This window comes from Pararge aegeria, chromosome 12 (genome assembly GCF_905163445.1).
Source record: "Pararge aegeria chromosome 12, ilParAegt1.1, whole genome shotgun sequence".
NCBI classification, from domain to species: Eukaryota; Metazoa; Arthropoda; class Insecta; order Lepidoptera; family Nymphalidae; genus Pararge; species Pararge aegeria.
The window spans coordinates 8,458,229-8,473,755 of record NC_053191.1 but is presented as its reverse complement, the minus strand read 5'-3'; the positions used below and the strand labels follow the sequence as shown (position 1 = coordinate 8,473,755).

The 15,527-nt window shown below is 34.0% G+C and overlaps 2 protein-coding genes across 2 annotated transcripts in view; one reads left to right on the top strand and one right to left on the bottom strand.

The window, feature by feature from the left end:
- The window catches only part of LOC120628077 (flotillin-2), a 295,888-nt gene that overhangs the window by 217,374 nt on the left and 62,987 nt on the right, over positions 1-15,527 (top strand). The window lies entirely within an intron of this gene.
- LOC120628071 (glucose dehydrogenase [FAD, quinone]-like) lies at positions 12,535-15,410 on the bottom strand. Its single transcript, XM_039896277.1, has 3 exons — positions 15,117-15,410; positions 14,844-14,977; positions 12,535-14,503 (listed from the first exon to the last, which is right to left on the bottom strand). Exons 1-3 carry the CDS (start codon positions 15,286-15,288, stop codon positions 12,983-12,985), a joined length of 1,827 nt encoding a protein of 608 aa, XP_039752211.1. The 5' UTR covers positions 15,289-15,410; the 3' UTR covers positions 12,535-12,982.

The window sequence follows — 15,527 nt, the reverse complement described above, 5'->3', positions numbered from 1 at the left end:
TCAAATTTAAAGTAAACTTATTAAAAAAAAGGCTAATGACAAACTCCCTAGTAATTTTAGAAATCCAGAAAGGTTGATATTTTATAAAGTTTCAAAGACAGCTACCAATTTAAAAAGCTGTTATGCAATGTGGCACTTGATTTTAATTGTGCATGTGATGTTAGGGCTGTATCTGTTTTTTTTTTCTAAAACTCTAAAAACTATTGGCGTTTCGGTTTCACAGATAAGTCTAAGAGACAGTAAATAATTTGCCTCTAAAGTCAAGTGATGTGCCTCTAAGCACTTTTTTTAATTACACGTTGTATGATCAATTAAAAAAAAAACTGCTTAGTGACACTCTAATCAACTAGCAGTATGCAATATACTTTAAGACCTATTCTCATTCGTAGGTATAAGAAAAGAATAGTAGGCTAGGTAGGTATGAGAATAGTAAAATAAAATTTTTACGAGATTTTAATATATAAGGCACACTAAGTTTAATTTTATAAATGGTTTATATACTCATCATTTATAGTACTCATCTACATCAGCTCTACTTACTAGCTTTTTTGGTTGGTGTATGCCCGGCTAAGTTTGAACCCACCCTAAAGCCTTGGTCATGAAGCTTGAGAAAAGGAAAGTTTGTTCTGAACAGCCTGATCTATATCAGTATTACCAATGAGAAATTTTATAAAATATTAGATATGCCGTAGGTTAATGAATCCTACTTTACTCTAAATTATCATAGGTATTTTAACTGAAAGAAATTTTTGAAGTAAAAGTAGATATACCATGAATTGAACTTGTACTGGTGGTAAGGGCGTTGCCTTCAAGTTGAAAACGCTTCTGGATATTTTATTTTATCCACATTAAGTGCCTGCGTTACAGCTTTGTGGTATAGGTAAAAATCACTGGTATTTTCGCATATTGCAGAATAGTGAAACCATGTAAAGTCGGAGCAGATTGCTTTTAACTCGCTAGTTAATCACCTCGTCTTAAGAAAGCAAGTTATAATTAAAAGTGAATAAACTTTTACAGTGCGAAACTTTTAAAAACTGTGAGATATAAGTTATATTTTATTTTGAACACAAATTTTTGTTGATAGGTATAACTTGAAAAATGAAGGACTTTTCCACAAACTGTCATCTCGTTATTTTACCCATTTGGTGATGTTAAGTGAAAAGTGTGTCGAGAGCTTCCTATTCCATGAAAACGAATATAAATGCAACGTTGAGCGAAAATTCCAAGACCACGCCATCTCCAGAATAGCGGGCTCAAACATATATGTATCAATATAGATGTTCCTATTTACACAGTGCATCGATGGTATTATTCGTATACAATAATTGTTGCACGTGTATTTTTATAAGATTCGTGGTACATAATGAATTAACTTAAAGGTTGCGGCAATGCAAAGTTAATCAGAAACAGTAGTGATTTGCTTACACAAGACAGTCCACACCAATTTCCGAATGCCACCGACCTTGATGGCCCAACACGCACTGGTAAACCTGATATGGTTTTTTAACTAAAACCCGAAAGCTTGAAAAGTTCTCAATACATAAATGAATTATTTTTCTTATCTACATTATCCCAATTGTGAACATACGTGTCTTCACTGAAGGAGAGTCGGATATAGAAACTAAACCCACCGTGCTAGTTAAAGAGCTACTTTTCAACAAATTAATCTCGTTGATGTCTTTTACTAGATGTATCGCGTATTGATCGTATGACAACATCTCTCTTCTTTAACTAAGAGCAAAGCTCTTATCGGTTTAGCTCTCACCAATCTTCCCTTTCCTTGGCTCTCTATTTCACCTGTCACCTAACACGTACGGCCGCGAATAACATAGTTTGGAAATAAAACCTACCTACCAGGTGTTCCTGTTAGGTAGCGCTGCAATTAGTTACTAGGTTTTTTTTAAGATATTAAAACAATTTGGTGCAGACGAAGATGCGCGGGTCAGCTAGTTTTATCAATAAGTTTTCAAGTGAAAATATGTTGTATGTATAAAAACGTATTAAAATTAATGTTGAAATCGTTGCTTACTAATTTTAAGATGTTGCAATAATATATCCAGTGTATTTCCAAACCTCAAACCTATTTCTGAACATAAAGTAGGTACATTCACACATAAACCAGTCAAAAGCGCTTGATTTTAATGATGGAATTTTGTATTTAATATGGTTCGAGTTACTTCATCCTCACTAATATTATAAAGGTGAATGTGACTTTATTGCTATGTTACGCATTCAAGCCCTAAACACTTAATCGATCATCATAAAATTTTGCATACCGGTTGTCCGGGATAGTTTCAGAAAAGAAGTTTTATCGAGAGTAGCAAAGTCTACATTAACACGCCCGAAGCTGCGGGAAAAGCTAGTTTATTAAGATCACTACATTTTTTTTTCTGATATTCGGATTGAAAATTATTCAGGAGGAGGCGGGAAAAAATGGTGTAGTTTAACTTAACTTGGCTTTAAGGTTAAATAAAAGAAATACATTTCATTTATCAAACATTTTAACAAACTCATGATTAAGTAAACCAAAAAAATATGGCAGACCTTTATTTTAGAAGTAGAATAAAACTCATTAGTTATTACTGTTTCAAAAAGAATGTGTTCCGCTTTTAACATATTGTTGTATTTATTTAAAAAAAATGAGCAATACGAAATTATGCTGTGTTGACCTCGGCAGCCGTGCATAATTATTCTCATATCAATATAATACTAGCACCTTGTATAATGATATAATACGCTCGCTACTGGTCAGTTTTTTTTTTTAAGTCCCGATACAGTCTAAATTTAGGGTCTTAAAAATACACGTAGAATAACGTTGGAATAGTTATTCACTATTTTTTCACGCTCTGACATCTGAGGAGGCTAACAGTTAAAGCCTTTAAAAACAGCTTCTGCTAGAAGCTTCAGCAGCTTTAAAAGACGGCCGCGTTTAGAACACTTTTACACCTTTACACTTGCTTGGCCCCTTGTAGGTCCCTCTCTTATAGAAGAGCTTGTTCTATAAGAGAGGGACCTACGAAGCTATTTCAATGAGGTTTCAAAATTCAAAAATTCAAAATTCAGTTATTTCAAGTAGGCACTAAGCACTTTTGAATCGTCAAGTCTATTTGTTTATAGTGACTCTACCACCGGTTCGGAAGGCAGATTCTACCCTTAGAAGCCGGCAAGAAACTCACTAGTTGCTGTTTTCCAACATCAACTTTTACATTTTAACATTCATTTTTTCTAAAAGTTAACGGGCTTTAACGAGAATTATCACAAATTATCGATTATAACCAGTACCGGCGGCTAAACGTGCTCTCGGAGGCACAGGGGTTGACACTGCCAATTTGCTAACTCAAAACGAACAATTTTAGGCCCGACTAAATTATTCGAATGCACTATGGATATCTCCCCTAAAGATAATGTCATCATTTCACGGGTCAAAGTCGTGATTAATTCGTGCCAGGCTTTATAATTACATCTTGTATTGTGATGTGAATTTATAATCTATGCATCTTAACCTTGACCTAGAAAGACCTAAAACATAAACTTTTGACTTCTTTCTTTGAGACTTTTATGAAATGATTGATGTGTGAGATGATTGATGTATAGGAGTTAAGTTACAGGTTGTTTTCCAGGTTTTTCCTTTTTTTATCACCATCTCATAATAAAAAGCTCGCCTTGGTAGTTTAATATGAGTTTTATGAGCTTACGTTTAGTAAAAAGTTTGAAGACACTTTGAGATAGGTATTATAAATAAAATAGTAAGTCACACTTTTGTTTAAATAAGTGAATAAAAGGAGTGGATACTAAATTGCAAAAAATAATATATAGCACAAAGGTTTGAAATGCCATCACATTTGAAAATGCCGCTTAGCATTTTTTTTTAAATACAGTTAACAAACAGTTAGTGTCTAACGAGATAGAGAACAGATGCAGACTCTTAAGATACCCTATACATCGAAATCGGTTTAGTCACATAGAATTTATGGTTAAATAAACTCTCATGCATACACGAACCCTAAAAACATCATTTGGGTTCAGGCGTGTAAAAACAGCCTAGTAGTTCATAATTTGAAAACACTATTTTTTTTATTATAAACACCGTTGCCTCGTGGTTTCACTAATATCAATAAATATGTGTAGATCCATTAGAAAATTCAGCAATTTTCTGGGACTATAAGGTTTCATATTCATTCGCGCTCCTTGTTTCATAACAAAGTATCAAATACTAGTCTGCATTATATTTTTTAATTCCGCAGGAACCGTTTGTTTTTTTGGGAAAAACATCTCCAGGATGCACATAATATATTTTCAAAATTTCATCAACATTGGTGCGTTGCGAATGGTAACAAACAGACACACTTTCGTATTCATAATATTAGCATGGAAATATAGATTAATGTTAACAAAATATAAGGAATTGTGTCGCTGATTATAAAATAAGTATGTCAGTTATATGTATATATCAATTATTATCTTTTAAAAATCATATTGCAACTACAAAGTTCCTGACTACCTGTGCCTGCCTAAGAAATGAACTTCTCTTAACGCAACCGAAAAATTTTAATGGACATCAAACAGCAATTAACATTAAACAGGAAGTGACACCAATACTTGAACAATCAACAATTAACAAAAGCATTACCTTAACGAGAGCAAAAGTACTGTTCCATTCGCTTACAAAAAAAGCACAGATCACGTCACTGTTCACAACTGTTATACAACACTGCGCGCGCGCAACTCGCGCGTTCGCTTACCACTGGAGCCTGCTCACCCGTTGGGCTAGATGGCAAGTGAACGGTCAATGTTAAAGAAATGTTACTAAATTATGGAAGCCATTAAGTAATGGCTTCTTCGTACTATTGTAAGTTCTGGTTACAAAATCTTTGGTATGCAGTCGGGAGGTTGTTCTATTCAAAACTAGCCGATGCAGGCGACATCGCGTTGTTTTGGTTTTTAAAACGATCAGGCGGCTACTGTTTGTTTTAGTTATAATTGAAAGCAACCCATCTTCGGTGTTTTGTTTACGGCACGGAGAGGAACTGCATTTTTCTTAGCAAAATCAGGTTTTTGCTTGTTTATTGTTATTTAGTAAACGCAATCGGTTTTTTTTTAGTGTTGATCTGGTGGAAAGCTATGGGCTATATCCTTAGCATCCGGTGCGTTTCCTATAAAAACCTGGAGCATGGGTTTAAAAAACTGCCATATGATCCAGGCCAGGACGATATTCCATCTCCTCGAAAGTTAGCGGTTCTATTTTAGACTGATTCACATTCGTGTTATTCATTCGCACTCTCAGCGAGAGCTAAATAGGCTTGGATCTGATCTTACCTTACAGTGCGTTTCCTCATACACGCCTGGATCATCGGTTTAAAAATACGTCGTATGAACAAGGTCAGATCATCGATATCCCAACTAAGATTGCGGTTCTAGCTAAGACTGCATAATCACTGTACATCATGAAAAATTGCTGTCAAGCGTTTTCTAATGATATATTAAAATTCAAATAAAGTCTATCGCATAAGATATTAGGTCCACCGATGGACGTTCAGGTCCCAAGGTGCTGGAATGGCTACCCCGCATCGGTAAACGGTATACGGTAGGCTCCCAAAGAGGTTGACAGCTCACATCAAACGGGATTTTGGCACTCCATACAAGAGACCTATGTCCAGCAGTGGACGTCGATTGGTTGGACTGATGGAGAAATTAGGACGCTTCAAATATCGTACGCATAGCTATGTTATTAATCGCCATCAAAATGTTATCAGCTTAAAACTCATAATATTTTTAAAATTCAAACACTTATGTAATTCGCTCATCTTCAATATTTAAGTTTCTTGTTCGCGCTGTTTACTTTATGGCCATATATCTTTAAACTGTTCCGCTCTAAATGTTCTCCCTTTCCGTGTGTTATTAAGACACGAAATGAGATTCTATTAGCAACACTGCACGTCCGTAAGAACTGTTGTTCCCTATTTTACTAGCAGACTTTTTTGTAAGTAATAAGTAGGTACTCTTGTTTAAAAAGCTATTGTAGTTATTCTTGTTTAATATAATTATTTCTTAATTTAATATTTTATTACTTGGAACGCGCTAAACAACCAGTCGAATTTGATTTTTTGTTTTCGTTTTATAACTCAATTCCTAAAAGATATACTATTCAACATCACCCTAGGAGCCTTAGCAGTCGGGCAAAGGGAGAGCCTCGATGTAGCGGTGGGTCATTGAATGAAATTTTTTATGCGAAATTTACTGACCAGAACGTACGCAGACGAACTCCCGGGGAACCGTCTGTACATTTAGTAATGTTTCACTCTCTAAACCACAGGCACAGCTACTAAATTAAAATCGAAGTTTTGTACTTAATTCACATTTTTAATCAGGAAATAAGTCCCAACAAAATAGGTAACTCTAGAAATATTCTGCTCTAGATTTAAGGTACTCGACAAAAGGTGACGGGATGTTGCGTTTACTAATATGTATGGTTTTACTAGCTTTGGTCAGGTTACACAATGTTAAAACTACACAAAAACAAATACTGATTGATCTTTACTCTTTGACTCTTTTTGTCTTTTTGGCAAGTGAAGAAATTTTAAACTCAGTTAATTTATGTTTTATAAAAAATAAAGTTATTTAAGATATATAATAAATAAAATAACACGAACTTAAAACTTTAATATTGAATATGCGCGAATGAATTATATAAATGTTTCAATTTCAATAATATTATGAGTTTTAAAATAAATATAGTTATTTAAAAACTAGCGGACCCTCGCGACTTCGTCTGCGTATGAGTGAATAGATCTGATGCTAACATCATAATCGTTGTGGCTAGCTAGTATACCACGTAAAGAATAGTAGGTACATACTACTATTATTTTACGTGGTATACTGAGTTAGTAAGTTGTCATTACTGTAGTTGATACATACATACATACATACATACATACATCCATCCATCCATACATCCATACTCCCAAACTTTCGCATTTATAATATTGAGTTGTATGGTACGCATACATTCGATCGTTGTCTCATATGCAAGGCATATGAGACAACGATCGAATGTATGCTACTTGCTGTTATTTGTGAAAAGTTATGTCCTTTATCAGATCTTCATTAAAATTAGACACTACATGTTTGATAGTCTACGCTTTTAAATAAAAAAAGAATTATTAAAATCGGTTCAAATTTAACAGAGCTATGAAGTAAAATTTATATTAATTTTCATCCCATTTCCCGGAGGAATCTTATTGTTTATCGGGATAAAAAGTATCCTATAACAGACAGACAGACAGACAGACAGACACAGACAAAAATTTAGTAAAAATCTGTTTTGGACTCATTATCGATTATAAAGTATCCCCCGGTCAAAATTTTCGAAATATATTAAATGTACATAATAAAGTTTAATAAAAAAGTTTACCTAGTTTAGGATGTGAAAATTAACATTCGTTTGCTTTGCAAAGTTTTACAGCTTTACTCATCTTAATCAAATTGCGCACAAAGATAGCTCGCCTCCTAGAGCCGGACATAGAGACTTTTTAGCCCGGAAAAGCAAATGTTACCGAAAGAAAAAAAAACGAAGAAATCGCGGGCTAAGCTACTTTAAAATAAATCTTAAGGGCTTGTTGGCCAACCAATAGGTCAAAGTGTTGCACTGAGAGTACGTGAGCCGATACGCATAAACGTTTCTTTCCTTCGCTTACCGATGATAGTGTCGCAACGGTTTGCCATAATGACGTCGTTCGCCTTGGGAATTTTTACCACGCAAGGCGTGAATTTTTGAATTTACATTGTTGAAGCATCACCTGCTTGATATAATTAACAGAGTGAAGCAAGTTCTGCGAGTTAGCCTGAGCGACTTTCAACTTTGTCTGTCTGAGCGCAATAACTTACATGGAATATTATGAACTTGCGTCAAATTTATAAATAATTACCATCACTATCAACCCTTGACTACCATGTATTTTGGGTTGAAGAAAATGTCTCAGTTTATAATTAGCATTACAAATATTAGTGTTTCTATTATTAGTATTACTTATACTAATATTGTAAATGCGAAAGTGTGTCGGGTTGTTTACTTGTTTGTAACCTATTTTTAGCTCGGTAATGAAAGGAGATTAGGCTATTTTGTATGGAATTTGGGGACAAGCTTAAAAAATTAACATAAGTATTTTGCATTATTATATAATTAATATATAATTTATTTTATTTATTTATTATAGTGTATAGTATAGTTTCCCCATTGAAAATGGTAGGGAAATTAGTTAGGATTAAGGATTACTACAGTGACCTGTGCCAAAACAACTGACAATTATTATAATAATTGTCACTTCATTCATTTAGCAGTTGACAGTAACTATTTTCCTCTTAATTTTCTAAGCGTTTACCATAAAATGAGGAAAATGGGAAAAGTTTGTGAGCTAGCAACATTCCGCGGATGTGAAGTGAGACGTGCTCGGGACGTCTTCCCTGTTTGGACACAATGCACTGCATGCAATAATGAATGAATGTGGATTCTGTATTTAAATAATTCTGTGTTTAATTAATATAATAATAATATAATTACATTTTCATTTATATATCTTTCTTTCCTATAATTAATTAAAAAATAAGTTTTAAAATAAATAAATACCTAACGCTACAGTCTTGGTCGTGAAGTAGTTGGTTGGTCTTGGGTGTGTTTGTTTTTACTGTACGCCCTAACGGAGCATCAGGCATATTTTAATAAGTTGGTAAAAAAAAAAGATTCAAGTAATTTGTGAACGGTATTTTTTTGGGTTATCTCTATAGAAAAGTCTTGATCACAGAAAATTATAATTTTCCTAAAAGAATCTCAATTTTTTTTTATTCCTCTATAAGTTTGCCCTTGTCTGCAATCGCAACTGGCTGTAAGTGATAAGGGCTAAACTATGACACGTTTTTACGCGGCATCGTACCGGAGCGCTAAGTCGCTTAGCGGCACGTCAGCGGCAGACCAGAGAAATTATAAATTCCCTATTAGCCCCAGCCGGATATCGAATACGGGACCTCCACTCATAAGACCATGTTACTCGCCAGCGCCAGGGAGGTCGTCAAAAATATATTTATCTCTAGTCTATTACAATTATTTAAAAAAAAACTTTACTCTTATAATTAGGAACAATTGGGTTTTGCAAATACAAACATTTCACCATGGGAACTTTACACTGTTTATGCAATATACCGGTAAAACGCTGTAAGTACTATATTCTATGAACTTTGCGTGTTGGTGCCAGTGATTTTGTATATTGTGACTGCTTTAGGGCATACCTCAAACAGCGACCGGCGAGAGTTGCAGTATTGCGTAATGCATGCTTTGTGCATCCATATTATATGTATATTATGCATATTCATCAAGATTATGCAATTATAGTGCAAGATTGTCTGCAATCTACCTGGTCTAGTGATCCCAAAGTACTAGGCTCTTTCTATTCGTGGGTCAGAGCGCGTTAACCCAGCGCTCTAGGTAGTGGCGTGTTAAGTAGAACCCTGTTTCCCTACTGGAGTTACACTGCCAAAAAATCACGTCGAATATTCACTTCTGCCATTTACAAGGCAATTGGTTGTTTATAATGACATCTAATTAATATTTTTCAAACCAGACATTACGTCATACCCACTCGTGTACATTGATTAATGAATAACAATGTCATAATATTGTCGTAAAGAATGATCTATATTGCTTGATGATACACGACTGATATCGACATCAGTCGTGTATCATCAAGCACTCATGCACTGAGTACATATTTGAGAAAGCTGTATCACGATTCGCTTGTGCTCGTGAATCAATCACAAACCAATTCAAAAGAACAATTACCTTAACATTCTCTCAAAATTTCACAATTCTGCGTTAAGCCGCTTGGGCTGCAGATTGCCCGTCAGTCAGTGGAATTCAAAGCCTTTATAGTTTTAGATGAGAATCAATGAAAGCATAAGTAGGCGGTTTGTTGTTTTAATAATAATATTATATAATTAATATATTTATGAAATGTGTTTTATAAATTTTAATAAAAAATTGCAATTGTTTCCGCAGAAGGTTTATTACCGCAGCGGAAGACAATATCGTACGGGAAGTACCAATGCAAAAACTGTGTGAAAATAAATGTCTATTGTATGCCCATGAAAATATATAAATATTTACCAGTCCGTATTAAAGATTTAATTTAATAAATTTATAATTACATGTTTATCTTTGGTGTAAAACGTGGTGGTGGTGAAAAGCGTGGTGGAGGTTTATGACATGAAAAATTATTATTTGAAAATAAAATTTTACGTTAAATTAAGTTTAGTTAGGAAAACTGATGTTCTCTAACTAAAGTTTCCCTAACTTTAACACACCTGACATTGGCTAATGTGTGTAAGGCCAGAAGGAAAAAAAAAACAATTTACCTTTCAAAGTGCGGTTCCGACTGTAAAACCGCCAAATCTGCAAGGTCGGCAAAAAATGTGTCAAATCGGAATACGCTACTCGTTTCCTAATGTTAATACGTTGTTTCATATGCGAAAGCGAAGCTATTGAGACATGCGTCTAACGAAACCGCGTCAAGGCCTCGTCCGTGATGTAACATGTCACCCATCTCTCGATATTCTCGATGAACCGTGTTGAACTTGATTATAAATTTGAGAAAAACTAAATCTGCATTATTATTGAACCTATTACCTCGGTTGTATTGAGGATAGTATGTTTGACTTTGACTTACGAGCTGCTGGTTTGGGCTTAAAGTTGACATTTATTGGGTTTTTCCATCCCCGTGCCTCGGAATACACTTTAAGCTGTCCTGCGCCTGGTCTCTTTCCCCTCGTGTCGGCCCTGCCGTCCCATCGGACTTTTAGAGTGAGGGAGTAGTTACTACACCTGTGTTTGCGTGTGCACTTTTGAGATATAATAGTAGTAGTAGAAAAACCTTTCTGGAGATTGACCACTGTGGCCGAAATCGGTCAGAGAAATTGTTATGGTTTGTACATTAAGCTGTGGTTCCCGGTGATATTAATAATCGTTTAAGCACGCCAAACTGAATTGGCGGGTTTAATATAACTGCTATGCCTAGCAGTTAGCTCGTTACCATTTAAGATTGAATCAGAAGTTACCAGCAGGTGAAATTGCAGCCGAGGGCTAATGTTTAATGGAATAAAAAATAAATCAAGCAGCGTGATGGGGTTAAATTCAAATTCAAATTAAAATCTCTATTTGCGTGATTGCAGGTTAACAAATTTGATCTTATAATAAAACATTATATGTTCCGTGCTACAATCTGCCATTTTATGGCATGCAAAAAAACCTAAAACTTTAATTATAAAACTTCTTTTCTATTCTATATTAAAAATCAGCATATATCAGAAAAATAAGGTATCAGAACAGTCAAACTAAAATTAAAATAATGTAAAGTAAACCAACATATAATTCTAGAAACACAATAATTTATGTTCTTAAACCCAATTTCCTTTGAAGAGGAGGCCTGTACCCGGCACTTTGACCTAGAGTTTGACGATGGTACTCGTAAATACGCGGCAATATTATTAAATGTTTATTTTCAAAGGAATATTTATCACGCTAGTCTATTATTAGAAGGCAAAGATTCACTTTAAAAAAATGTATCTATATATATAAAAGAAAGTTGTGTTGTCCATTTATAACTCAAGAACGGCCGGACCAATTTTTATGGTATTTGATTTTTTGTATTATTCTTAGTTAGGAATAGGATAAAAAGTATGAAAATATTGTATTTATAAAAAAGTTTTTTGGCGGTACGAAGTTCGCCGGTACAGCTAGTTTATTAATATTTATTAGTTAAATGATACTTAAGTTACAATTACAATAGATTTCATTACAATTAAAATATTCGTAGGAGTAAAAAGTTTCTGATTGGAGAGATCATTGACGGTATGAAAATTATCAAGTTGGTGAATATAGAGACACGGAAAACAATCAACGACGATTCATGAAATATTATTTTGCTATTATATTGTACTTTTATCTTTATGTCCCAACCGAGGGCTTCGCAAACTTATTTTAACCGTAACGTCCTTGGGAAGTTATATTATTGATATATTTTTGTGACGCCCTGGCCTTCTTGCCATACGTTTACTGCTTTTAGTTCAAGCCTAATAAGAATTTGACAGAAAACCTACAAATGTTCTTAGACCAGGGCGCGTTTGGAACCCTCCTAGCTTTAGGTTTAGGTTAAAGAATGTTTTTATATAATGGAAACCTAATATATGTATGAACACTTCATAAGTGTATGTGATACAGCCTACATGAATAACGAACTTTTGAATTTGAATATCATCAAAATTTTTTGTTGGACAGAACCGCGGAGCCCCAAGGCGTCGCAACGCACAGTTGGGGAAGCCTTGTCTTAACTAGTAGGTATAATATTATAAAAACGGGAGATTTGTTTGTTTTTATATTTGTATGCATTAGATAAACGACTTGATCGATTAAAAAAAAAAATTCGCTTGTAGATTTTTTGTACAAATAACATATTTTATGTCGATAAGAATTAAATAATTAAAAGGTGCTTCGTTTCTATTAGGCATACAATATTATTCCTTACTAAAAGTAAAGTCATTTTATTACCATTTAACTTGTACTTTACTTGTATAAAAAATATTTAGATGTTATTAGGATGCGTAGTTTTTGATAAATAAAAAGAACTTTTCAAACCTGATGCGATCGCGCGGTTTGGATTTGCGGTCAATGGATGTCCCCATAATTACTAGTAATTTTACGTCTTAAGAGTACGTGGTTCTTATACTATAATATTAAAATTTATAACATTGCGTTATACTCGTAACTCTAAACTAAATTTTGTAGTAATAAATAAGTAGGTACTAAAAAGGAATTTTTACGAGCAATGTTACTTGTAACCAAAAGTTAAACTTTTGAAGTTTTTGATCTTGTTTTCCGAATGTTTAATAATATTTCATCAATACAGAAACGTTATACAAGAACACAATAAGATTACAATGTTTACAATTCATCTTTGCTTGAGTATTGCTCCCTAATTATATCAACAGCCTTTTGAGCTATTGCCAATGTTGCAGCCATAGTATTAGCTCTCGGTATAACAGGCATAATACTTGCGTCCACTATCCTTAGATTTCTAGTATTATGAACAATCAAATTGCTGCCCACTACTGAAGTATCATCATGTTCAGGCCCCATTTTTGCTGTTCCAACTGGATGGTATATTGTTGTAGCCATATGTCTTATGTAACACTCCCAATATGCGTCAGTATTGAAGGAATACTTGTTACAACTGTGTATTTTAACATTCAATAATTCAATACCAAGTGCCTTAAAAGTGTCAGTTTTCTCAAGATTATGAACAAAATTAATAGCTTTTAAAAGAGAATTTAAATCGTCAGGATGCTGGAGATAGTTGGCTTTTATAATAGGTTTGGATAAGTCCGATTTTTCAATTAAGATCTCACCTCTGGATTTAGGATGTAATAATGTAGGATAAACACCCAGCAAATCATGTTCGTGATTCAATGCTTCGATTGATTTTATGACTTCAGTGTTGTATCCAACGCCCTCGAGGTAAGGTTGTAATACAAAATTGTCATTTTTTGTAAAGTATGTGTAATGGAATTGTATGTCGGGGTACTCCGAATTATTATGGGTGCTGATAAAGCTCATATAGTCAGTAAGCCCAATATTGGAAAAAGGTCCGGTTCTAGTTAGCATATACTGTAAAAGTAGTATATTTATAAGGTCACTTGGTAGTTGTTGATTGATTTTTGTTTTAAAAAACAACGGAAAAAACAAATGGTCTTGTAAGTTCTTTCCCACTGGAAGGTTTACTATACAATTAATGTTCATTGCTTCAAGGTGATTTTTCGGTCCTATACCAGATAACATAAGCAACTGTGGTGTCGCAATTGAGCCTGCTGCTAGCAATACTTCTCGTTTAGCACTGATTTCCATTTTTATCCCGCTTTTGTGTTGTATTTGTACACCGAGGGCCTGATTAGTTTTCTTATTAATAATCACTTTTTCTACTATAGTGTTCTTCATAACGATTAAATTGCAAGCATTTTTAAAATATGTTTTAGCTGTGTTCATACGTTTTCCGTTTTGCGTAAGTATGCGTGCTCTTTTGGTTCCAATAACCGTTTCATGATTGATATAATTATGAGCTTGAAAGCCTAGTTCTTTCCATGCACTATCAAGAATATCATACCATTGGTTTTCATATCCAGGGAATGCACTGTCAGTTATATTGAAAAATTCTTCTTGTTCTTCAAAGTATTTTACCAAATCATCGTTAGCCCAACCATAATTTCCTATATTAGCCCAGTACGAAAAATCTTCAGGGTGACCCCTGAGATAAATCATGGCATTTATTGAACTTGAACCACCCATACCTTTACCTTTACTCCATATACAACTGGTGTTTCTAAAACCCAAACAACTCTGTCCATCTGGTTGCGTTTTGTAAAACCAGTCGTTATTTGAATTTTGATTTAGAAACAAAAATGCTGGAATCTGGAATAAAAAAGGTGGTATTTAATAAATTTCTTTTGCATGCGCGTTTTACGTCATCGACCGGTATAATCTTTGATTGTTAAATTATATGGTTTGCCGATCATCACATTGGTACGAATAGGAAGCTTGTATTTGACAAATGTTTTTTATACTCCAACCGCTGCCAGCGTAGCAGTATAAAAACATACTAGTTTTTAAGTCACTGTTGTATAACCAAGAAAAGTTTAATCATATTCCGTCCACTAATTTTTAATTGTTACTCAAGTAGGTTTAAAAATTATTGGTAAATTGGTAGTCAGCCAATGTTTTTAATTTTTAATAGTAGTTAAGATCTCCTTACCTCGCTATCAATACCAGGATCGTCACCCGCCTCTATTAAAAGAATCGACCATGAAGGATAGATATAAGATAAACGGCTGGCAAGTAATGATCCAGCAGTTCCCGCTCCGACTATAATGAAGTCATACGATGTACCTAAAACAAAAGTAACTTCAATTGTATATTATTGATTAAATTATTTCTTTTACGATACTACTTTTCTTTAAACTACTATAGTTAGTATGATACTTTACTTACTTCTGCTACTTAAATATAATTATAATTTTATACTTACTTGATCCCATTTCAATTACTTTTTCAGCATTATCCTGAGGCCAAGTATAGTCATCTAAGATACTGCAATGGGCCGCAACTACTGCTGTGACTGCTTTAAGGAACAGATCACCAGTTATACCAGCAAACGGCATTGGACATGTTGATGAGATGTTTGCTCCTAAAGCTTCCATATTTCCTCCAGATGTGTATTTATTAATTAATAAATCAAATGCAGGTTTTATGATAATCGATTAATGAAAATTATTATTCAGGACGGACATTTTCAACAAGTGATTATTACATCTGAGTGAGATATGAGAATAATGTTCCGAATCAGCGGTTTGGTAGATCTTATAAATTGTTAACTTGTATTATGCACTATATCGTTTTACCAGATGGACTGGCGATATACAATAAAACACCATTAATT

Bases quoted from the DNA above. Each gene is read 5' to 3' on its own strand.
- LOC120628071 (XM_039896277.1), bottom strand. From the start codon at position 15,288: ATGGAAGCTTTAGGAGCAAACATCTCATCAACATGTCCAATGCCGTTT. The intron at 14,978-15,116 runs GTAAGTATAAAA...CTTTTGTTTTAG, and splicing joins AGTAATTGAAATGGGATCAA to GTACATCGTATGACTTCATT. The intron at 14,504-14,843 runs GTAAGGAGATCT...TTTTTATTCCAG, and splicing joins ATCCTGGTATTGATAGCGAG to ATTCCAGCATTTTTGTTTCT.